General features: G+C 36.3%; 1 protein-coding gene across 1 annotated transcript in view; it reads left to right on the top strand.

Annotated features, from left to right (window-relative positions):
• Positions 1-267: 267 nt before the first annotated feature.
• Positions 268-25671, top strand: part of LOC140153650 (inositol-tetrakisphosphate 1-kinase-like) — a 56690-nt gene continuing 31286 nt past the window's right edge. Inside the window, 5 exon segments of the mRNA XM_072176450.1 lie at positions 268-489; positions 21384-21408; positions 21943-22030; positions 22033-22067; positions 24179-24290. Of these exon segments, the coding sequence (XP_072032551.1) occupies positions 413-489; positions 21384-21408; positions 21943-22030; positions 22033-22067; positions 24179-24290 (337 nt within the window). The 5' untranslated portion in view covers positions 268-412.

Here is a 25671-nt window from a genome sequence, read left to right as displayed (position 1 = left end):
GTTTTTGTGGTTCTTTTTTTTTCCATTATTCTTTGAGAGTGTGTTTCGTCTTTTAAATTGAAAAATAAGTAAAAATACAGAAAGATTGAAATAATTATTATGTTTGTTTTTTTAAATGTTCAAATAATTATTCATGATTTAGGCTTACTTCCATTGACTGGTCCCTACTGTTGAACTTTGGTCCAGTTTGTGCAGGAGACTAAAATAAGTTCCAATCGCTATTATAGCTCTTTTCGCATATGAATGAAACCAGGGTCGGAAATCTATCCTGGGACCAACTACCGCCTATGGCACAAACTGCGATATTCTGGCATGGCAGCACAGTGTAGAAGTAATAATCTGCAATCTTTCACGAAGTTCTTCGCTGAAAAGGACATTTTAGTGTAAGGAGGTATACTACATACTCAGCGAAATGAAGAAAGTCGGCTACTGGATGACGGAGAAGAAGCGAAAGAAGCTTAACTTTGATTCTTTTGGAGCATTGTGCAGGTAGGCGTATTCAATTTCAGGTGCACACCACACACACATCCACACAGCATGCAGCAGAAAGGATAATTCATTGACTGTGTTTACATTCATTTCATGTATTGATTGTAATAATGTTGAAATTCGGAAAATCGATAAAAGTGTGGTGGTTTAAAAACTTTAAACTTTGATAATTATAAATTAAAGTAGGAATTCCAATTGAATGAACGCAGCTTTCAATAGCGTGACTTTTTTTTTGCGTAGTACCGTGGCGTACTCTGCACGACGCCGATGTACACTGACACACTGCACTGACACTGTCAACATCATTAGTTCGCAACCCAAACTTAAAGCAATAATGTGTGATTTGCATTAAGAATAGATTCATATTTAAATGTTTGTTTTCACTGATCACATTATCCCCTTTTAATTTTGAGCGAAATAAATGAGGTATATAAACGAAGAAAATTGCGATTTCATTCTACATGCTACAATCATGTGTGTACTACGCTCGCCGATCGTATTCGTAACATGTAATACTGCACGGAGCATCACGCTTGACGTGTCATGTGCATGTGTACTCATACATGTGTAAGCTGACATCCACGGGAGATGTTAGCAAGCGATGAACTCTGAATAAAACCGGGTCGACCCGGTTTTAATATAAAAGGTTAAATTTTACTGTTATAAAGCACTTCAGGCTTAGTCTTTTACGTGGTATTTTAGCACACCACAGGGCATTATAATTATGCAAAAAGTGGAAATCCGAATAAAATTGAGGGCGTCGCTGTGAGCCTGTGAAGCAAATCACACATTTATGGCTTTAAAAAACTGAGCAAAACAGACACATCATTTATCGGTATCATGATGTGTTCCCCAGGTGTGTTCCATTTCTGTGTAACATACCAGGAAAGTAACATCTTCTCTGAACATACTAAACTCCAGGCTTCCCGTTTAGTGTGCGTCATTGCGTCCAGACGCATATTTTACAAATTTGGACGCAAGTTCACATGGCTAATCAAGTATTTTGCGTCCATGTCACATGCATGTGGACGCAGACAAAACTTGATGATAAAAATAAGAAAGTTGTATTCTTTTATATTTTTAAGATAATAAAAGCCCCAAAATTTTGACCCACCTGCTAAGAATTGAAGTAAATTCTGCAATATTTGTAAATGCAACGTCAGGAAACGATCGTTGTTTGATGGCCTGGGGAAGTCCCGATTGATTTGTTTACAAGCTGAACACGTGCCGCTAACGTGCGGTTAATGTTTATTTAATTATTTCACAACCTGACAATATTCAATTTTTAATATTTTAAGTTTATTTTCTCATAAATAATCTAGGTTTCCTTTATTAGTATTATTGTTACAATGAATAAAAGCAATTTTAAAGACAAAATTCAAATGATAACCCTTTTTCGTATTATTTGTGGCAGCGCACTAGTTTTAGCTTTGTAGCATCAACAGCACGTTAATTAAAAAAAAGAAATGCGGAAGTAAAATTACGAACAAAAATTAGTTCCAGATTGACAGACTTTGCTCATGTTTTTGCACCTGTTTTTGACCACCTTCCGAACCAAAACTGACGCAGAAATGAGAAAAATTACCATAGCGAATAGAGATGGAATGTCACGGCGAAAATGCACTTTTATTTTATTTTTAACAATCAACATTTGATGAGGTGTAGACCCGGGGTATGTGTGTATTGTCATAATCGTGAATTTCAGATGGACGCACAAAAATCTGTCTGGACGCAAGTTTTTGCAACCTCGTCAGCAAACTTGCGTCATTACGGACGCACATTTTTAAAACCTTAACGGGAACCCTGCTAAACTCTCCAGACTCGTATACCCCATTGTTTATATCCAATTTATTTTATTTATGCTTTCATTATACAGGGTAGCCCCTTCAGTAACAAAGCACTGCTATTCTAGGGGGCCCTGTTACAAAGTATAAGAATACAATTGAAAAATATTTACAGTATCATACAATGGAAAAATAACATACAAATATAATAAACAAATATAAATGTGAATCAATCATATACTAGTAATGATCAATCGCCCTTAATGGAGTGTTTGAATTGACCAAGAGACATTGAATCAAAGTTTGAGCGTGTATGAACATCAACAGAGTTATTCCAGAGATTAGCTGCTCTAACATGAAAAGTTCTGAGACCAGAGTTGCTCTTAAAATGGGGAACAACAAGTGAATTTGAGGAATTACCTCTTGTACTATAATCATGAGTAGAATTAGTAAAACTGAATCTAGAGCTAAGATAATCAGGAGCTTTACCAGTGAGACATTTGAATTTAACATACATGTAATAAGAATATGGCTGTTCCAACTTTGGTCTAATTTAAGCCACTTAAGGGGGTACTACACCCATTGATTTTTTTTTTTGCATTTTTTGCATTTTGTGAAGAAATTACAAAAAAAATTGGACAAAGTGGTATGCAAAATGAAGGGCAAATCTTCTCGCTTTATTGGTGGCATCGGTATCAACGTAGCTTACATGCTTTTAAAAGTAGAAGCCAAAAGGTGGTACATCACTGATGATTTAAATTCACTTCATTTTGGAAAGCTTATATCAACGGATTTCGTTAAAATTTTGGATATGTGTTGCTAACACGTTAGGGAAATAAAGTTGATATGTAAAATGGGAATAAGTGGTTCCTGATTTCTTTTATGACTTCATGAACTTGGTGCTCCACAACTATCAAAAAAGGAACTGGTTAAAATGCTTCTATTTTCAATGTTGAGCTATATTTTGTATTTTTAACTTGCGACATTATTTCACTGAAACTTAATTAAGCCATAGGTAACAGGTTACCACAACCATACTACAGCAATGTTGAAAAAATTGTATTTCTTGTCACCTATACCACCATATTGGGTAGTTTTCCGTAAGCTTAGCTTTTGTGATTTTGGTAACTATTTTATATTTATTTGTGAAATCCATCTCAACTAGGCATTCTAAATTGTACTCACCATTTACATCCCAAGGTATATTAGTATATCCACCTTGCACTTCTCGATATATATCCAGTTAAAGACAGAATATCAAAATTATTCCTCATTATGATACATTTTGTATCACAGACTCTCACATACAGTGTATTCAAAATTGATGCTTAAATTTGACCTGAACCAATTGACCTATAACCTGACATACGGTGACCTAATAGCCTTTTCTTCTCCTAACAACACATCAATAACAACATCAATATCAAATTGACTAATGACTATGCATCTATTGTGTAAGTGTTTATTTAATTTATTCAGTGTTATATATTTTGCAAGCACCACTAGATTTTCTATAGAGAGTATAACAAAGGATTTAATGTATTCTATTCATGTACCCTACTTGAACATGTTGAAAAGAATAAATTATGGTTTGTTATGAAACACGATCTGAGTTACCAGGATACGGTAAACAAAAAATATATAGGGCTAAAATGACTTACTATACAATGGTTTAAAAACACCTTTTTAAATTTTTTTTAATTTTACTTTATCCGTGCATATATCGCCTCGCTATAAATGAAAAAATATTTTTTTAGACCAATCAAACCAATATATGGGTGTAGTATGCCCTTAAGATCATTCATCAATGTGTTAATTGGAGTTCTTATGTCAGCTGAAAGAATAATTCTTGCGAGATTGTTCATAAGAACTTGCAACCTGCTGGAAAGAGATAGTGAGCAATTAGACCAAACATGGCTACAGTAACTAAAGTGAGGCATAACAAGAGCTTCAGCAAGTTTTTTCAGAATGTGGTTTGGAAGATATTATTTAACACGATGAATTACACCACATCTTTTGGAAACATTTGATTTTGAAGCAATTGAATCAACATGATGAGACCAAGTCATGTTACTGTCAAAAATAATACCAAGATATTTAAAATGATCAACTTTCTCGATGTTTTCGCCATCATATACCAAGGAAATATTTTTGAATTTATCAAGATTATGCAGTGTACCAAAGAGCATCAACTTAGTTTTGCTCAGATTAAGAGTGAGTTTGTTTTCACTAAGGCCCATTTCACGGTTAGGCGCCACTTTTTGATTTTCAACATATCTGGCCTGGTGTGTAAAAAATAATGGGGTTACAGAATTGACTGTTGGTGATTTTTCATTGTCTCTGTATGGCCTACCTCCACTAGCTTAATCGGCCTTTCTGCTTTTATCTTTCAGGGCGCATTAGGGGTAAGAAGTGGTCAAAACCACATTTTACTAGCAACCTGGAAACAGACATTTATTTTCCAATGCTGCCACTTTTAACTATGTTGAGCCTACCAGCTGCTTTTGTTGTTTTTATGTAGTGAACAAGTTGCACTATACAGCCATACATGAACAAAGTAGTAGTTGTCAGTTAAACTAGCATGAGAACCATTTAAATTTCTGAATTCGGATGTGACATTTTCCGCTCACATCTATGTACCTTATTCAATGTGGAATAGATCAACTAATACTTTACATGAATGGCAAACTAGTGTGTTTTAGTAAAGTTCAGAGTCTTGTTACTATTTGTTGAACAAATTACACTTGTTGCTCTTAATATGCAGATACAGCGATATTTTGATTTTTTGCCAACAAATTCCGTTCACAGTTTTGTCACATCCGATTAATTTTCCAAATAGTATAATTTATTAACAAATAAGTGGCAGAATTTTTCTCCTTGATTTTTAAAATCTCCTGCTACGAGCTATCTAATGACACCATTTAATGAAAACTCCTTCATCAACTTAGCTTACAGATGTCATTTCAAAGTTTCCGTTCACATGTGTCACATCCATGGTACCTGTCACATCCAAAATAGTTTCTTCAAAGAACTATGACAGGAATGGGACTAGGATGCCAGTTTGAAGTTATTTCATTACAGGTTTGTGGGGGATCAAAAGGCACAACAAATCTTTAATTCAGTATGCCTTCTTTAATTGTGACAGGGGACTCAAAAAGCTTCAATTTCCATTCACATGTCACATCCTCAAAATTAGTAGTTTTTAGGTCAAAATACTTAAACAACATGATATTTGACTTTCTAAAATAGGTTTATTATTTCATACATGTCACATATGATTATTTCATGGCTTTGTTGATTGTCTTTAGGGGTCAGTTTTGTATACAATTTACAGAAGCGGATGTGACATTTTCAATTGTGAACGGAATATTTCAGTATTATAAACATTTTGCTTGTCAAAAATATAAAGGGTCAGGAAAAACATTTTAGCATTGCTCAATTCAATAGAATCTCACAAAATATATGTGTTAGAAGTGCTTAAGGTTATACACAATTTTGCCATTTTCAGAAGCAAAATGGGATGCACGTAGCACCCTTTAAACTTATCTATTTCTGGAAATAAATATCGGAGAGAGAAAGCATAAACTACGCCTAAAAGCTGAAAGTGTAAGGGTCATTATTATGCTTGAATTTTCCACTTGGCTCAAAATGAAATGTACTTTTCAAACATTTCAAATTTTTTCAATATCCGAGCATCAAGATTTTTGGGAACACGGCCATAATTTCTCATTGAAGTGGCGATTTTGTTGGGAACTTCGACGACATTACAAACAAGTCAATAAAAGAATGTGCATATTCATTCTTGATATTGGTTGTCTCGATTTTTTATGTAAGCTTAAAATGTTGGCCGCATTTGTAGTATGATAGCCTCCACTTGTATGTCGCTTTGTAACCAGTAATAATAATTCGTGCAAGATTTCATAGACAAAATTCTGACCTACATTATTTCTATAAACCCTCTTCTGCATGCAGGTGCTATTTAAATTTTCATTTCGATAGCAGAAAATTGGGATATTTGCTATCTTTCCGCCGCGCTGCTGCCAAATTGTCTAGTTTCGCGATAAAAGATACAGCGAAATCAATTTTTTTTCGAACCATTTCACCTCGTTTGGCTTGTGCTTTGAAGTACACACTTCAAAATTGATATAGTGATTCTATATTTCAAGCTGCGTCATACTGTGTTTTTCTTACCTCTGATTGTCGCTGCTCAAGGCCAAAATTCGAAATTTTTTGGACAGAAGTGACACTCTCATTTCTTTTTAAAACACATGTTTACGCATTCGACATTGTTACGACGGGCTGTATTTGCCAAGTGGTGTTGCCGAGGGCAAGTGGTGTTGCCGAGTTTGGATTTTAAAATATTTAGGTATTTTCTAGCTTAAAATCCAGCGCCAATGCTGCGCTTGCAACAGGTAGAAATTTAGAAATCCATTTAAGGTATGGGTATGGGTATGGAAATTGGGGATCCCAAAAATTGGCATATGCCTATATATAGGCTATATGCAAAGGGGATGGGGCATTTTTGGCAGGCCAAGGGGGAGGGGGCCACAAAAATTTGGCAGTCCAGGGGGGTGCGGACAAGCGATTTTCGGCTGGCGAGACGGGAGGCAAGCGATTTTAGCTTAGTCGCTTGGAAATTTTGGCTTATAATTAGTAGGCTAATACGGTACTGATTGCACAGCCTTTCGAGAAAGCAATTTTTGGCAAGCGGGGCGGGGAGGGAATAAAATTACTGATTTTGGCAGGTCGAAAGGAAGAATGACTTTACCTAGCACACATTAAAGGGGCATTTCGTGATCCACAGCCTCATACAACCCCATAGGCCTACGTCCTTTCTCACAAGTTAAGATTTTTATACCAGTCATCCCGCTCTGGCCACATGTTTAGGCATTTTCACGCAGATCAATTCATTAAGCAATGGAAAATATTGCCAAATTTGAATTTCGTTTTAAAAGCCTACTCCCCATTAAAAAAAACCACTAATTTTGGGGGATTAAAAAGTTCTGTAAAATGAAACAAAAGGCTGCCTCAATCCTAATTATTCATTTAATAGGCCAGGCCTTCATTTCTGAAAATAGCGGGAGCTCAGTTAGTCACTCTCCTATGTGTAGGCCTACTGAGGAGCTTGACAAGGAGCTCAATTATATAATATCAATATTAAACCATAGGATTTTCAAGAAGTGAGCAGCTCAATAAATGCCATTAGTAAAATTATTGGGCCTACGATTTTTATATTTTATTTGACTGTGATCCGTTTTTCTATAGGCTATATACATGCCTACACATATAGGCCTACCTTTAAAATTTCTAAAATTGGCGGAATTGAACAAGCTCTAAATTTCTCATACGTCCAGCATAACCAAGGGCAACGGGGGGGGACAACCGTAGTGGCGGAACCAGAATTTTTTCCGGGCATGGGGCCGGGGAAGTGGAATTTGAGACGGGGCACTTATTGCACTTGAAATTGCCGCAAAAAGTGGAAAATTACATAATTGTGGGGATTTTGCCTAAAAACTGGATGAGAAAGAAAAAATATTGGGGAAATACTGCCCCCTCTAGCGGCGCCACTGCATAGCCTATCCATCCATGATGCTAGAATGACGGAAGTTCTGGCGCTGAAATTCCATTTCAATCTCACGAGTTCTCATCCGGCACTTTACCAACGGAAGGCGATAGTGTAGGATTTTGCTGATATACCAGGCAACACGAGAAAGGTGTGGCTAAATAAGGGAGTGTTCATTATAAATTTTTTCCATTATCATACTTTTGACGCCGAGAGCATAATTATTTGAAGCGTACATCGTGTCAGTCAGCTACTGCGCGCTGCGTGCTGGTCTGTTGTTGTCGAGTGGAAATGGGAAATTTATGAATGAACTTCCGCAACTTTGCAACATCATCACGCAGCAGGCGTAGCTGGGATTTTTTTCCAGGAGGGCAAGACTGTAGGCCCTATGGGGAGGGGCCCAAATATCCACCAAATTTCCCACGGGGGTGGGGGCCCAAATAGACAATTTTTGCCAGGCTTATCATAATCGTATATGGTAGGCCTATTGAGCTGTATTGCATATCGTTTGGATTCCCCATCTCTCTGCCCCTCCTCTCACCCTCTCCTCTCTTTTTTCCTCTTTCTCCCCCCCCTTTCCTCTTTTTTTTTTCCTTGCACTAGGGGCGGGGGCCCAAATAGGCAATTTTGCAATTGCCCCCCGGCAGCTACGCTTACTGTCATCACGGTAGACATACGCGGTAGGCCTACAAGCAGGGCTGTCAACTCTCACGCATTGGCCGTGAGTCTCACGCATTGGGTCACTTTCTCACGGTCTCACGCCAAGGTAGTATAATCTCACGCCACGTAATAAATCTCACATAAAAAGCTGGAAAATGAGTAAAATCTCACGATCGTCCTGAATAATTTGTTGCTCCTACTCCCCCCGCTTTCACATTCCCGAGCGCCGTGGCTCAAATATTAATGGTTCAAAATGAACATTGAGTCGGCAAATCCTGCACGCCTAGCTCTTTATACAGACAAATATAGTAGGCCTATCAAAATGTTGTATTTTTATATTTTCTGGTGGACACGCGAAGAATATCATGTCATGTAGGTCCCGGCGCTGGGTTGGGGGGGTCTCAAGGCATTTTGGTAGGCCTACCCATGCTTGATTCGGGAGGGTTTTTTAGCAGGCCGACCATTTTTTAAATAAAAACACCTCGGCGGGTCTCTTCAAAACATTTGTACCATGGGGATCAAAGTCATCCAAATTTGGCCTAATTTGACGCTTTTTAAGGGCACTTTTGCCAAAATGCGCCCAAAAGTTGGTCTTCGCTGTAAACCCACCCATCATAGTCGTTGAAAAGGTAGGCCTACCCCAAAACTGTGGCACATCCACGAACCCGAGGGAGAGACCTCAAAAAATAAAAAAAACACACCTCTAGCGGGACCAGATTTATAATTTAAAATAGGCCTACATTTTGGAAGCCAGTCATCACGACAAAAGCGGGCCATGGCAGTGTTAATGGTATTAACACTTTGATTTTAGGCTTAAATAACGAGTGTAGGCCTATAAATTACAAATTTGCACACACCGGGGAACCTTCTCAAGCTGGTTTGGGTAAGGATGTGAGGCTGTGACCGAAAAACTACGGTACGATTTTAAACCAAATTTGAAGAAAACAGACCCAAAATTGTATCAACTTTTGGACTGAAAGTTTTCGCAAATATTTACTTTTTCGAGAAAATTATTGAAAATACCCTTCTTGAACCTAATTTTCATGACACTGAGGGTCAATAAAATCATGGCTAAAAATACAACAGAGTCTAAACTAAATGGCTGAAAATGCACCCCAAATCTGCCGCACATCCCCACGACACATTTCACCTTATAAATTATCCCCGAAAAAATATTTTTTGCAGGTGAGGTTGGAGTCTTATTATTTTTATTCTCAGAGAGGATATGGGTTGATATTTTTAGCAGGGTACAATTTGTCTTGTTTTTTGACGTTGAAGTTCCAGATTCTTTTTTTATATGTTATTATTCATTTATTTATTTATACCCCGGGATTTATACCCTGTAGGCCTACGTGGGGAAAAGTACACACGGCAGCTACAGAGAAACCACGAAAAACTCCTGTAAAGTGCATGAAAATGCCCGAAAATGTGCCAACCGAAACACCCGAACAGGAAGATAAAATAAAAAACAAAACCAAAACCCAGGAAATTTCCGAAATAAGTTCCAAATTCTTTGTCCCCCACTAAAATATATGAACACTCCCTTATGAAGTCTGCCCTCTTCCGGCTATTCTGGTAGTAGGCGTTGACAATTACCTTAATATTTTTGAAGCATGTTTGAACCCGATTTGTTCTCTATTCACATTTTTAACGTTGCAAGTAACATTTCAAGACCTCTATTTGTGACAGGTATTTATTACCTTGCTAGAGATGTGCCTAAAGTTGAAATTCAATATTTCGGATCGCAAAGATCGAGAGATATAAAGTTGTTGAATATCAGTTTAACACCATGGATCATATGGGCGTCTTATATGAACGATTACGATAACTAGGCAAAAATGGCTGGGATACAGGTTGTGTAAATACTACATGAATATTCATGAACTATACAGATTCCATTCTTCTCTAATAATAAAGATGTCAATCACTCTCCCAGACGACAGTTGCTTGGCGCTTGTAAACAAATCGAATAATAGTGCTTGATAACAGCTAAAAAAATAGGCTAAAAAACACATTTTCACACAATTTTTTCCGGATTTTTTTATTTCACATGATAAGTAGAAATATTTTCTTACGTATAAGGTAATAATATATTTTTTCTGGAGGTAAAGCCCTTCAACACTTTGTTTAACCTTAAAGCTTATATTTTTGACAAGCAAACTGTTTGTAATAATGAAATATTCTGTTCACAATTGAAAATGTCACATCCGCTTCTATAAATTGTAAACAATGTTTTAAAATGAACACTAACACAGGTTGATATGTTTCAGTATATCCCATTTAATTTACTGGGGGTGTGAAAACTCGTTGAGCATTATTTTCTGAAATATACTCTGCTTTAGAGTGTGTGGTTTCCGTTCACATTGACATCAGTCACATCCAAAATTGAACAAACATCAGAATCTTGAATTTGACCTGTGTTTTCAAACTGGCTGATATTATTTGTGAACATTACCCATATTATGACCTTCAAAGCTGTGGAATATCAGAGTCATTCCTTGATTATTAAAATTGTTGAGTAAACCTTTTCATGTCAATTTCCTTTTTACCACAAAAATTACATTTAAGTGGCCATAAATTTGTCATTACACAACAAAAGTTGTCAAAATTTGGTCAGAAGAGAGCCTATGACACACTTGTTTATTTTAAATATCTATTATATATGTATTGGACAGTCAAAGTATAAATATTCACTTCTCAATATTTATCCAATTTGTTAAAAAATTACATAACATGAGATAATAAATCATAATTTTCTTCAAGAAGTAGAGAGATTTAAGCTGGGAAATGATATTTTTATGAAAATCTGGTCTAATTTGGAAAAGAAAACCCCCATTAAATGAAATTTAATCCATTTTGAAAATTTCGAGTTTTTTTCACCAAAAGTGGCGCCTAACCGTGAAATGGGCCCTAAACCAATTTGCAATACTGCGGATACAAAGATAAAGATAAATTAAGGGTACTACATACCCCTGCCCGTTTTAATGCCTTTTTTGTTTTTTTTTCTCAAAATTATAAGATCGGTGACAAGTAAGATAACATGTATTATAGGGGCAGGACTAGAACTACTGCACTGGAAATTTTATTTCAACACAGACAACAGTTGTGGAGTTACAGTCAAAAATGAGGGAAAACCAATATTTGATCGATAAATCAATAACTGCTTGCCTTGAGTTGCTGAATTTTCAATGCAGTAGTTGTAGTTCTTGCCCCTATAATATACATATCTTACTTGTCACCGATGCGCTATAATTTTTGAGAAAAATGCAAAAATAGGCACAACATTTTCCAGGGGTGTAGTACGGTACCCCCTTAAATATTGTTAAATTTTCATTTATCAACCAGTAAGAAAACATTTATGCATTGCATAGTACATGTACCCGCCACTACCCGGTATGTGTTTTTGTGCAAAATTGTGTCTTGTAACATAAATTGTAATTATTTGTACATGTACACACACTATATCATTATCAATTTCCTGAGTCATTCCATATCAACTCACCTAATTTTCAGAAAAGGTTGGCTGGTCAGTGGTCACCCTCTCAGATTTTCTTTAAAATCACTTATATCATAGACCTACATGTATGGGTCAAATGAACACATTTCAAACGGTAGGTCTCAACTCCTTGTCGTTTCTGAGTTATGGCTCGTTGAATATTTGATGTTTTTTTAACGCAATTTGTCCACTTCTCATTGAAATACACACAAAATTGTCCTAAATACCAACCCAAATTTTATTATGTGGGAAATGAGCCACCATAATCAAACTCACACATATTCAAAATACTTCTATGATGTTCCTCTGTACCAGAAATCAAAGTGGTGTCAAGCCATCTTCATGGTTAATTGCAATTCTGGGTAAAAACCACATGTGCCTGCTAACGGTCAAAATTTTTTTATCGCATGAGGTGAAAGGGCTTTGGTAGTAGGTTACAAAAAGTCACATCAAAAATTCCTCCGGAGCTTGTTGCCATAGCAACGGCAGATTTTATTATTTTGGCGATTTTTGCTTATTTTGGGGTGAAAATAAGGGAAAATATGTACTTTTTTAATCGCTCCTGACTTTATATTGGAGGTCACATTAAAAAAGCAACCTTACCACCATAAAGTAATATCTTTGTGCTTTCCCCAGATGCAAAAAATATTTTAATAATACTTCCCTATGTGCAATTTTAGGGCTGGGCAACATTGCCAATTTAGCACTTTTGAAAAAATGCAATTTTTACCCTATCTTTGAAGTCTAAAAACTAATTTTGCTTGAGCACTTAGAATTATTTCCTCTTTGTTGGTACTTGGGCAGACATTGCCACTTCCAAATTTGGTAAAAAATCTCTGGGGCTATTTGACCTGTAAAGCCAGTGTTGCCAGAAAGTTTGATAATTTTCAAAAAATGCATTTTTCGAAATAATGCATTTTTATTCATGTAACCTTTAATACTACCAACTTAATTGAAATATTTGCACACTTTGCACACATGATTAGACACACATTGCAACGGAAGCAACACTTTGAGGCTGGGAACAAGTTCTGTCCTGCAAAATCCGGTATTGCCAGAAAATCATATTTTATAAATCCAAATTTCCAATTTGTGCGTTTTACAATTATTTATTCGCTTAATTTTATACTATCAATGTTTAGTTGAATAGAATGTGCATTTAAACATCATCTGATACAATAGAGATTCAGACACATGGGCTAGTTTCTCGACATGTGGCTTAGTAAGCCTTAGGCTTAGGCGTCCTTGAGGATACTAAGCTAGTTTTGACCAAAAATAGTACCGTAATTTTTACATGGGAAATTGTTTTGAAAAATGACATATGCATCTTGGAAAGTGTATCAGCTTACATGTAAGATGGATGTTTGGATCAAAAAAGTAAATCACAACATTTTCCTTTGACCAATGGTTTTTGACTCATGACCTCTCTTGGAATTCATAAAAATGCAGGTTTTTAATGATTTTGGTCATTTTGGGCAAAAATGGACCCTTTTTAACCACCATCTCAAACAGGTTTTGAAACATAGGCAATGATGGTGTTACCAGATTATATGACAATTAATTTCCCCATACCCGTAATTTATGAGTTCGTCAAAACATGCGTGCATTTGTTTAAAAATGTAGCCTGGTAAAATGAATGATACGCACAATAAAAACTTCAAACTCCCATGGGGGCATCAATATTGACGTTTGCATTATTTGACACCCTTATTTAATTTCTTCCCTAAATTTAGACATCCGTTTGTTGTTCCGATGCCTTCGATTTTACTTCTACTTTTACGTTGATACAGGACCTGTTGTCCAGGGTGGAAAGGTAACATCACATGTGTTCACATCGAAACAACCGTGCAGACAATATTTATCATGTTTACAATGCAAGTAAAAATCCAACTGGTGACGAAGCTAGAGGCCTGATGGGCTGTTGCAATTAAAACACTCCCTATTTTCCCCCATTTTCCCTAGTTTCTAACACAATCCTCAAGATAAATCTCTACCCGTATGTGTGCATGCTATCAATTTGGTTAAAATTGCCATGTATCATGTTATCATGTCGGTGGTATCAAAGTATCATGGTATGATCATTGGGTGGAAGGGAGAAAAGATATAATACATATTACCCTAAAGGATGTTGAGGTTGAAGGTCATTTAGGGGTTGAATTTAAAATACCTGTGATTGAGCTCAAAGTTGGTGAATGTAAACCGAAAGGGGAACGTGTTAAAAACACAGCAGAGGTCACTTCAGGTCATACATCATGCACGGGTCAAATTTCAAATTTCCTCTGATGAATAATAAATTCCTAAATAACATTTGACACAAAAGAAGACCTCGCTTACTTCCATGCCCCTACTAAATCTACTAGCTAGCTTCCCTTTGAAAGGTCCGATGTTTAACATTTGCCCTGAAAGACTCACAATTTAAATTTTTCCTCCTCCCGGGATGCCCAGGATCAGGGATGTAAGGATGTGATCAACTGTGGAAGATAACATTCGATGGTCTTTATAATAAAACATGAAGGATCTAAAGATTTACCAAATCCTGCATACCAGAAAAATATTTATGTATGTTGGCCTTGATCATGGTCACAATCCGGTCCACATTGAGGGTTTGGGGCGAATAAAGTGGGCATAGAAGAATTCATTGAGCCAAGTGATGGTCACAATTCAGTCGGCCATTACTGGGTCCCGTCTGCACCAAACTGGTGTTCTTACTGCCCAATTGGGCATTGATGGAATGTAGTTTCATATCCCCGCCAAGGCCCAGGCGGGGATGGGGGCCCCTCCTTCCAGCCTTCCAGGAAAGGAGAGAAGAGAAGAGAAAGGGGAAGGGGAAAAAGAGAAGAGAAAAGGGAGGAAAGGCGATTATTTTAAGCATTGTTTGAAGACGGGTCCTCGTCCTAAAAGCATGTGAAAATTACTATGGACCCGCCAATATGCAGGGCCCGTTACACTTTGCCACCAAAGTCAGTATTAAGACGGACTTCACCGATCTATGCATGCTTTAGTAAATGCGAGTCTCAAGGTTTGTAAATTGGGTTGTTTAAATAGTGAAAAAATGGCACAAGTGGCTATTTTCGCTCCTGCTTTCGCGCATTTGTCAATATATGTTTAACACCATTTATAGGCCTACAATAATAGGAAAAAAAACCAACTTATCCACGAAAGGCTTCATGGACCGCTCATTTTACAAATTTTTGGCTTTTTTAAACTAAAATCAAAAAGGATTATCATAAAGCCTACAAAAATTGTTTGATTGGCATAACATTTTAAGCTATTAGGAGAATTCTAAGAGAAGACAGTTTCCATGGAAACAGCCATTTAAACCCATTTTTGTTAATTTTACTGGGAAATATTAGCTCTATTTTACAGATATTTGCTTCAAAATGAGCATTCATGGCCGTTGCCATGGAAACTGCATACTCGTTGAATTCTCTCAATAGCCTAAAATTAAAGAAGTCCTATTTATCAATAAAGTTAAGTGTAGTTTAAACTTTTGTAATACAAAAAATGGCTAAAAATGGTTAAAAAGGGTCAATTTTTGCCCAAAATGACCAAAATCATTAAAAACCTGCATTTTAGGCCTACGTATGAATTCCAAGAGGTCATAGGTCAAAAACCATAGGTCACAGAAAGATGTTGTGATTTACCTTTTTGATCTAAACATCCATCTTAATAAGCTGATACACTTTCCAAGATGCGTATTTTTAAATTTCCCATGTAATAATTACTATTTTTGGTCAAACTAGGCTTAGTATCCGCAAGGTCACCTAAGCCTAAGGCTTACTAAGCCACCTGTCGAGAAACTTGCCCATGTGTCTGAACCTCTATTGTATCAGATGATGTTTAAATGCACATTATATAATTATTGAACTAACATTGATAGTATAACCTTCACGGAATAAAATACTTGTAAAACGCACAAATTGGAAATTTGGATTAATAAAGTAAGATTTTCTGGCAATACCGGTTTTTGCAGGACTGGACTGGTCCCCAGCTTCAAAGTGTTGCTTCCGTTGCAATGTGTGTCTAATCATGTGTGCAAAGTGTGCAAATATTTCAATTAAGTTGGTGGTATTAAATGTTACATGAGTAATATGTAGAAAATGCATTATTTGAAAAATGCATTTTTGAAAATTATCAAACTTTCTGGCAACACTGGCTTTACAGGTCAAATAGCCCCAGAGATTTTTTACCAAATTTGAAGGGGCAATGTCTGCCCAAGTACCAACAAAGAGGAAATAATTCTAGGTGCTCAAGCAAAATTAGTTTTAGACTTCAAATATAGGGTAAAATTGCATTTTTTTCAAAAGTACTAAATTGGCAATGTTGCCCAGCCCTAAAATTGCACATAGGGAAATATTATTGAAATATTTTTTGCATCTGGGAAAAGCACAAAGATATTACTTTATGGTGGTAAGGTTGCTTTTTTAATGTGACCTCAAATATAAAGTCAGGAGCGATTAAAAAAAGTACATATTTTCCCTTATTTTCACCCCAAAATAAGCAAAAATCGCCAAAATCATAAAAGCTGCCGTTGCTATGGCAACAAGCTCCGGAGAAATTTTTGATGTGACTTTTTGTAACCTACTACCAAAACCCTTTCACCTCATGTGATAAAATTTTTTTGACCGTTAGCAGGCACATGTGGTTTTTACCCAGAATTGCAATTAAATGACTGTTTGGAGATCGCATTGAAATACACAGTAATGTTCTAATTCCCAGAATGCAAAGTTCATCAATTTACTGTGTATTTCAATGAGAGATTCAAACACTAATTTAACCATGAAGATGGCTTGACACCACTAAGATTTTTGGTACAGAGGAACATCATGCAAGTATTTTGAATTTGTGTGAGTTTGGTTATGGTGGATTATTTCCCACAAGGTCAAATGGGGTCACGAACGGGGGGTCTTTTGGCTGAGGAGTCATCTTTGAGCCCCTGTGAAATTTTTATTAAGCCAATGAGTGGTCTACCCTGCTATAGGGGGTCACACCTGAACCTATATTTCCTATTAAAGGCAAAATAGATGATGTCTGACATCTAGGATGAAGAGGAGGGGGGGTCAAAAACAGGAATTTGTCATGTGCGTCAACACGTACATGCATTTTTATATGTCTACATGTATATCAGCTAATGGGGGTGAGATACATTGTTTATGAGTCCAGAATCTGGTTATTTGGGTCAAAGACACCCTAGATTCCAATTTGTAGCCCTGTAGCTTACCCCTAGGGGAAGATATGGATGTCTAAACTCGGAAGAAAATTAATGTCGCAACACACGGGCCCAAAAAGGGGGGTCTGGCCCAATTTTCAATATGCCGGTTCTCGGAAACGACAAGGAGTAGAGACCTACCGTTTGAAATGTGTTCATTTGGCACATACATGTAGGGCTATGATATTATAAGTGATTTAAACAAAATCTGAGAGGGTGACCAGCCAACCCATTAGGTGATTTGAAATGGACTGATCCTCCTCTTTTTTATGGAAAATATTTACGACTACGAGCTGCGTGAATTGCAGTAATCAAGATGATCACATTTGAAAACATGGGTTGTTGTTTTTAATGTTTGATTGCCGTTTACTGCCACTTTTAATACGAAACAGCGATTTTAAAAAATGTGTTCATTTTCGTGCATGTTTTCAATTTTTCATTCAAGCTAACAGATTCATTATAGAAAATAAAGGTAAGATTTTGGTCTTATCGTGTACAGCTCCTTTTCCTCCAGGAGCCGTTTTTTCATTTTTTTAAATTTCCGTCAAAAACAAACACCAGTATTACCTAAATTAGGCTGAAACTGTCCAATTTCAAGGTGTTCCATTTTTATCGAATATTTCTAAAAGATGGTCAAAATTTAAAAAAATTTAAAAAAACTGATCCTAGATTTTCATACCCAGTTTTTGAAAATCAATAAGAAAAAAATTTTTACTGAAAAAATAATTATTTACGGTTTACATAAATTTTTGGGTCAAATCACGGTTTTTGATGATTTTCTCCCAAATTGAGCATTTTTAAATTAATCTGACGTCACCAGTGGATTCGTAAGGTAATTTCCATTGGAAATATTTAGGCCTACACAATGTACATACTTAACACACTTTAGATCAACATAATTCCATGGTTCAGACCAACCTTAATAATTTAAAACTTGCTTACTTGCTTGCTTATTTCGGGTGGTTTTCCCGAACCACGACAGCTCTCCATATCCTCCTGTCCTGCATCGCTGCTCCCAGGTCAGATGCTGCTTCCAGTCCCGTGTCTTGCTTGAGTATATCTACATATGTAAGGGGTGGTCTACCAGGGTTTCTTGTTCCATGTTTGGGTGCCCAGTTTATCAGGTTGGCGACAGGTTCACACTTGCTTAAAACAAACATAATCATTTATGTAGTTTTGGCTCAAAAAACACTTACAAAAAATGGGCTGTCTCCGCAAAGTACGGGGACGAAAAAACCTTGACTTTGAAAAATCATTGACGCAAAAATACTCATCCAATTTCAACATTTTTTTTCCTCGAGAGCATTTGAGGCAGTGCGATGGAGGGTGACCACAGCCGCTCATTTTATTGCACAGCCCCCAATATTCTGTCCATTCAGAAAGATGTATGAGGCTGTCCACTTCCAGCACTACAAAATGTATTGTCTACATGTATCTATTGACATTTTGGCCTGAAAATAAGATCAGAAATGGGACAAAACTTCTGGGGATTCTCTGGCAAGAACAGTGTTGTTTTTTTACTATTACCGGTAGTTATTTTGACAAATATTTCACAAAGTAATAATATAACACATGTGACAGGAATCTTATGTTCAGGCCGAGAAGGGGGAAACAATTTTTCAGATTGCACCAGAGAGCATCCAAAAACCAATTTTTCCAACCCTCTGGACCAAGGCCGCGATATAGGATTTTGCGCTGCACGCTTGTGATGTGCACTTTGTGCACATGCTCCGCAGTAGGCCTACTCCGCAGTTACTAATTAAAAGGTTGCACACCCAACTTTTTCTTACACACCCAATTCACTAAATCTTGTTGAAGTCCTTGCTCCCAGTGCTCTTCTGCAGCAGAAACTGGGAGTTTAAAGGCTTAATGTACGATCTTTTAATAATATGAAATTAGTTAATTTTTTTCAAACCTGATTTTTTTGCATATTTGTAATGTTTACACATGTCCTAACTTGTACCTAAATGGAATCGGCCAAATTTGTTGTCTTTGTAGGTCAACAGAGCAAAGTTCGACATATTATCATAATTAAAAAAATTATGATAATATGTCCTCCCATAGAACTGCGTGTTAAATGGCCAAAATAACCAGTGGGATTTCTTCACTTTACCTTGTTATTTCAACCTGAAATGGACAGCAACCCTCCCCGACAGTTATTACGGCACTAATATTATTTCAACATTTTGAATAAAGATAACAAAATTAAAATTTGACTGAAATCGTACTATACATGTAGAGTATATTTTGTCAAGGAGTTATGGCATTTAGGAGTATGTACAAAACTTGTGTGCAATATGCCATTTACATTTTTGTATAATTGTAAGGTGTAAAATACATGTAAGGCTGTCAGATGTAGCACGTACAATCAGGATCATTCAAGTGCAGATAACACTTGTGTTAACAAAACCATGTGTCCCAAGTCCAAGAGTGCATGACTGCACATTGAACTGAATGATTACTACCTATAGATAAAATATCATTATAAATAGTATCAATTCGTTACATAACACAATCTGCATGACAGTCATTGATTCATTTGCCCAGCAATTAATTCATGTATTTTAAATCAAATTGCTTAAAATAAATTGAGTTTTGCCAAAAATTGCTTCAATATTAGTAATCGGTTCATAAGTTAATAATCTCTTCTAGTTAGTTGATATTTCAAACATGTTGTATTGTTATCTTTGCTGTGTCTGTGATCGGCATTGTGTGTGGGCGTTATGGACTGTACCCAGATAGACCATTTGGAAATTATGAAGAGGGAGAGAGCGTGGCAACCTTTGATATATTGGTGTTGACATTGGTCATCAATAATCACATACATTTGTTGATCAATGGTACATAGTGTTCAAATATGTGGGTTCTGTTTAACCAAACTGAGTAATAACGACTATGTCAGGAATTAATTTGAGCAATTTATATCCTATGTAGCATCAGGGATGCCTGTTTTGTGCCTGATTTCCTACTTTTTGTTACTTCAAATTTCCGCATTTATATTTATTTTCAGCCCAAATTCACACACTTTTTCATGTTTCTCTGCAATACGAGGCCAGAATTTGAGCAATTATTGTTGAAAGTAGACTATTGAACTGTGCCATTGGATATTTACACCATTTGGGCTTACATTCTGACTGTTACTAAAACAAAAGTGAGTCCTGCTTAGACTAAAGTGAGTCCTGGTCCCGCCTAAATTCAGGCGAACTAGGACTTACTTATTTCCCAACCTGAATCCTGATAGAAAAGTTTTTATTTTCACCCTTGCCCAATATAATAGATAATATTTTCAAATTGTGTCTTTTGACATTTGTTGCATGTACATGCATTCTGTACACCCAGTGGCCTCTCGGTAGAGAGTAGCCCTGTCTCAGGCTATCTGATACCCCCTGAGTCTGAGGTAGCACAAATTTGCTCAGCCATAAGGACTCGGTGTCGGTGATGTTCGTTGGCTGCTTCACAGCTCCTTCGCTCGTATTATGCTGAAGTTTGGACATTTGCGTGATTGATGACAGCAAAAAAACCAACCAGGTGTTTCTAAAAATAAAAAAATAATGTGATATTCATCTCACTTCCTCATTTACAAAGGTGGACTTACTTCCGGTTAAATTTCCGTTTTAAAATGACCATGCTCATTACACAGAGAGTTGACATTCATGATTTATTGGTTAATGGGATGAAAAAGTATGTCTGTAAATCAAATTTTGATGCAAATTATGATTTACGTGAAGTACAAAAAATATACTGCCCATCTAGCGCAACCTGTAAAGAAAGTAAACATACTTATGAGACCATTTTTGGACCATGTATAAGGACCAGTGATTACACTGACAAAATTTTTATCGATATAGCTCTTTCACTTCTGAGTGATTTCAAAAACTTTTGGATACCCCCTCGTACTTGTTGGTAGTATACCATATATATGCTAAAATAGATCAACATTTTCATGTAATGAAGCAAAATCAGTCAGATATCGGAAATATTGATTTACAGATATAGCCATGGGGTTTTCTGCAAAATGTAGCTTTCCAAATGATTGATGCAATCATGTTGAAAACTGAAAATTAGATATGTCCGACTTCAGCCTGATTTTGCTTGATCACACCACATTTTATGAACACTCATTATAAATACTTGTCCCACATTGTTTTACCATCTCTGTTTGTTTGTGTTTTTTTTCTGTAGGGCAACTGGATTCGAACTAGTTCAAGTAAGTACTTGTAGCAATAAAACTATTTTAGTGTAACACCTATTTTGGCAACCACAATTCTGTGTATGTGGTGTGGGCTATGTGATCATGCAGACCTTTTTGGTAGGGCATCAAGCCCTCATGTCTAATTCATATGCAATTTTAGCAACAGTGCATGAACCTGGTAGGGTGATTGAGCACAATGAGTTCTGGTGCTGTACACATGTGTTCAATTCACTGTTAATTTGTCAACTTAAGTTTATTGAAAGCGCATTTGCATATTTTAATAGAAATATCCACCTAAATTCACCTCGAGTTCGGTAGTGACGTAGGTGCGTATTTCACATGTCCGTTGAATCGCACACGCTAATCTAATTGAACATAAACACATGCCTACAATGGCGTTTTGTCGCCATGCTTGCATCGCATCTCACAAACGCATAAAGGTAGGCTACTCATGACATAACTACAAACTTGAGGTACAACAAAGTATAGTCTTTAAATATGTTTTTCAATTATTCAAATTCCAAAATTGATGTTGTTGTTCGTTTTCAGATTGATTTGCTGACCCCATTAGCAGACCAAGGCCCATTTGCAGTTATCATACACAAGCTCACTGATGTCATCACACAAGCTCACCAAGGGCTAAAACTGCACAAACAATGATTGCAAATCTACAGGTAATACAGGGTGTCCCAAAACTGTTACCATTTTAAATGCTCATAGCTCTTATAAGGTAAAATAGGGTGTCCCAAAAAGTTGTGTTACCATTTTGAATGCTAGTAGTTCTTGTATTCAACAACCAACAGCAAAATGAAAGTCATACTCAAAAGCAGATACTAAATATTTTGAAACATCTCCTTTCAACATGTAGACCCCCCCCCCATTCCATTCAAATTCCATACCAAGCAGTGGCCATTTCATTGTGGAAGTATCAATACATGTTTCTCATTTTAGTCCAATCAAACACCAATCTCTAATCCTATTGTTGAAGAGGATAATAAGCTTATACTTATGTATAGCATTAGTAAAAAGCTTAAGTCTTTGTTTGCTTTGGCTAAATCCTGTTCAAGTGGTGGGTTTAAAACCAACAATTAACAATGAGAGGACATGGACATGGGGATGATTTGAAGTGACCGCCAATTATGACCATTTGATATTTAATACCAGCAATGTGGAAAAAAAGAAATAATGTACATGTAGTGCCAAAATAATGTACCTTTTAAGGGAAGGGGTATGAACGGTTGGACAGTATTTATTGTGGGACATTAGAGCACATCAGACATATTGAATTGCATTCTGAATACGAAGAATGTCATTCTGATATCAAATAATTTTGATTTTTTGAAATTCGCAATGTAATTCATATTTTATGGCAAATCATTAAAAATTGATATTTTTGATATTTAACAGTAGGCCTACTCGAAGTAAACTTTATAAATCTGATGATTTATACTTAACATGTATGTAGGTGGGATGAAAAGCTGACGATCAATTGAAAATTTTGACCTTTCGTATTGAAGATATGGATTTTTTTTCCCAAAACACCAAATAAAATTAGGTCTTTTGGGGAAAATATCCAGTATTCAGAATGCAATTCGCTACGTCTGAGGTGCTCTCATGTTCCATAAAAAATACTGTCGAAACGCTCAAAACGCTCATTCCAGATCCCTTAAGTTTAACAAGTTTTAACTCCACTTCTGGGTATCATTTGAAGTCAAATGATATATCATTGTAAAGCTTATGATATATATTTTCTAAACACGGAAGAAAACAAATTTGATCAAGGGCCGACTTTACGAGTGGTCACAAATGTGCTCATAACTTTATGCATTTGTTGCAATTTGATGCAGAAATTGAGCCAATAAAGCTATCTTTGCAGAAATTTGAAAGTTCATTGCCTCCATGCGATAATCCTTCGATTCTTTGGCTCGTCAAACCATGGAGGGAGAAAAATATTTTTAATACCTCCATGATCAAACGATATGGATGGCTGGGCATATATCTGAATTCATAGAGGTCACTAGAGGACAAAGAATGGCAGATACATGTTTATTGATCATAGTGTCTATCTTCTTAATATTGTAATTGCAATCCCAAGGATAGTAATCAATATTGTTTTCATTGAATGTATTGGCAGATTCTAATGATTAAAAGTCATCTGTACAGAGGTCTTCACTTGATGCTTCCTCAGCATGACCAAGGTCAAGATAAAATTGATGTGTGCATTATGTTGGATTAAAAATTCTTATTTGCATATTTTGCCTGAAATATCATTACTCCACTTTGCAGCTTAAATGCAATAGAACTTGAAATGTTATTTGCACATAATGAATATTAATGACCACATTTGCATATTCTGTGTATGCACAAACGTTTGTTTTAGGCCACCTCATATTAATTACGAACCACATTATTCTAGTTTTTGCTTGTAGGATTATGTGAAAAGAAAAAGATATATAACCCAATGGAGAAAGTGTGGAAAATACATGTACTTAAAAATTGCTATTCAGTATCAAACACTGAATTTGAACATGTATCCATTTACAAATGTGTTTAGGCCGCCTTAATTATGAAAGATGTCATTCTAGTTTTCATAAGCTGCATGTAGGACTATGAAAAGAAAAAGTATAGAAGACCTAGATTTCTTTGGTATAGCCACATAGGGGCGAAAGATAAACACATTTAAGTAACCCAATGGAGAAAGTGTGGAAAGTGCATAAAAACTGCTAGTCAGGATCAAACACCTTGCACTGAATTTTTACATGTATCCGACCATTTTAATTTTCAGACATATGTAAGGGAGCATCCCGGTGTTATTGTCGTAGACCCAATAGAATCCGTACTGCAGCTGATGAATAGGAATAAAAGTTACACAGTTATACAGTCTCTTGAACTAGATGGTAAGTGGCATTACTTGATTGTCAAGTCTACGATTTACGCCCCTTCCGAAAAAAGATTAATAAAAAGACAAACAAAATCATGTCTGATCACATGCGGACACTCTAGATTTGTTGTTGGTTTGCCGGCGTGGTGGTGTAGTGGTTAGAGCGTCCGCCTCACAATCGGGAGGTCGCGGGTTCGAATCCCGGCCGGGCCATACCAAAGGTTTTAAAATGGTACCTACTGCCTTCTTGCCAGGCGTTCGGCATTGAAAGAATGGAGTAGGGAAAGTTAAACACATGGCTACCAGTGGACTAACCCCCTGCTGTAGCTTTTCTGCTTGCAGACATGTGGCCTAGGGTTATGAAACGGAGATAGGCGCCGACCAATGGGCAGAAAGGCTTGGATAGGATTTAACTTTAACTTATGCCAAATAGGGAAAGGTGATATGCCATAGGTGCTAAGTTTGCACTTTGTTGGTAGATGTGGCTGCATGATTTTTTGTTGCCTTTTTGTGTGTGATTTGTTGATGATTATCTTGATTTGGTAAAAAATCAGCTATTATATGAAGTGATTTGAATAAATACAGGTACATGTACACCACGACTGCCGAAAGATTTTAAAAAAAGTTTGCACTTTGTCTTTAAAAAAAGGCTGTAATGAAGATTTCCATCAAATTCGAAAAAGGACGAAATAATATTAGTAATAACTGCCAGGAAGGCTTTCTCTCCATTTTAAGCCAAAATATTATGGGGTAACTTAAAAATGAAATATTAACCCACATGTATTCTCTCTTGGATGTTTAATGTTGCACTCTATGGGGGAATTAATGTTGTAATATTTGTAAACATTAAAATATCGGATTTGAAAAAAGTGACAATTTTCATTATAAAAGATCGTACATTATGGCTGCAATGAATGACCATTCTGAAAATACCACAAAATGTGAATAAAGACCAATTACCATATTTTAAAACTCAAAGTGTGTATTTTTCATGTAAATGAATAATTATGGTGTAGTTCAACAAAATAGAAATAATACCAATAACATAACTGTGACAGCTATTTCAAATCTATCCTTTCTGGTGAAAGCTGCATTTTAACTATTCTCATTATCTGGTAATCTCCTCATGTACAAGTATGGGAACTTGACCTAAAATTCAACAACCTTTGCCTCTGTGGATGATACTCTAAAAACAAGTTAATGTCGCAGGCAATTAGATTTTGTGAATTTCGCAATTAGGCTTAAAGGCCCTTTCAGTGATTTCACAGGAACATTAAAAAAATGGAAATTTGTCAGAGTTGCTTAGAAATAAAGAATAAGTCTACAGAATTTCATTAAACCACTTTTCCCCTAAATACATCGACAAATTAGTCAAAAAACAGAAGTTTTAGAAAGGT

Source organism: Amphiura filiformis, chromosome 5 (assembly GCF_039555335.1).
Source record: "Amphiura filiformis chromosome 5, Afil_fr2py, whole genome shotgun sequence".
NCBI classification, from domain to species: Eukaryota; Metazoa; Echinodermata; class Ophiuroidea; order Amphilepidida; family Amphiuridae; genus Amphiura; species Amphiura filiformis.
Note: the sequence above shows the minus strand (reverse complement) of the source record. Positions and strands in the feature narration are given on the sequence as shown.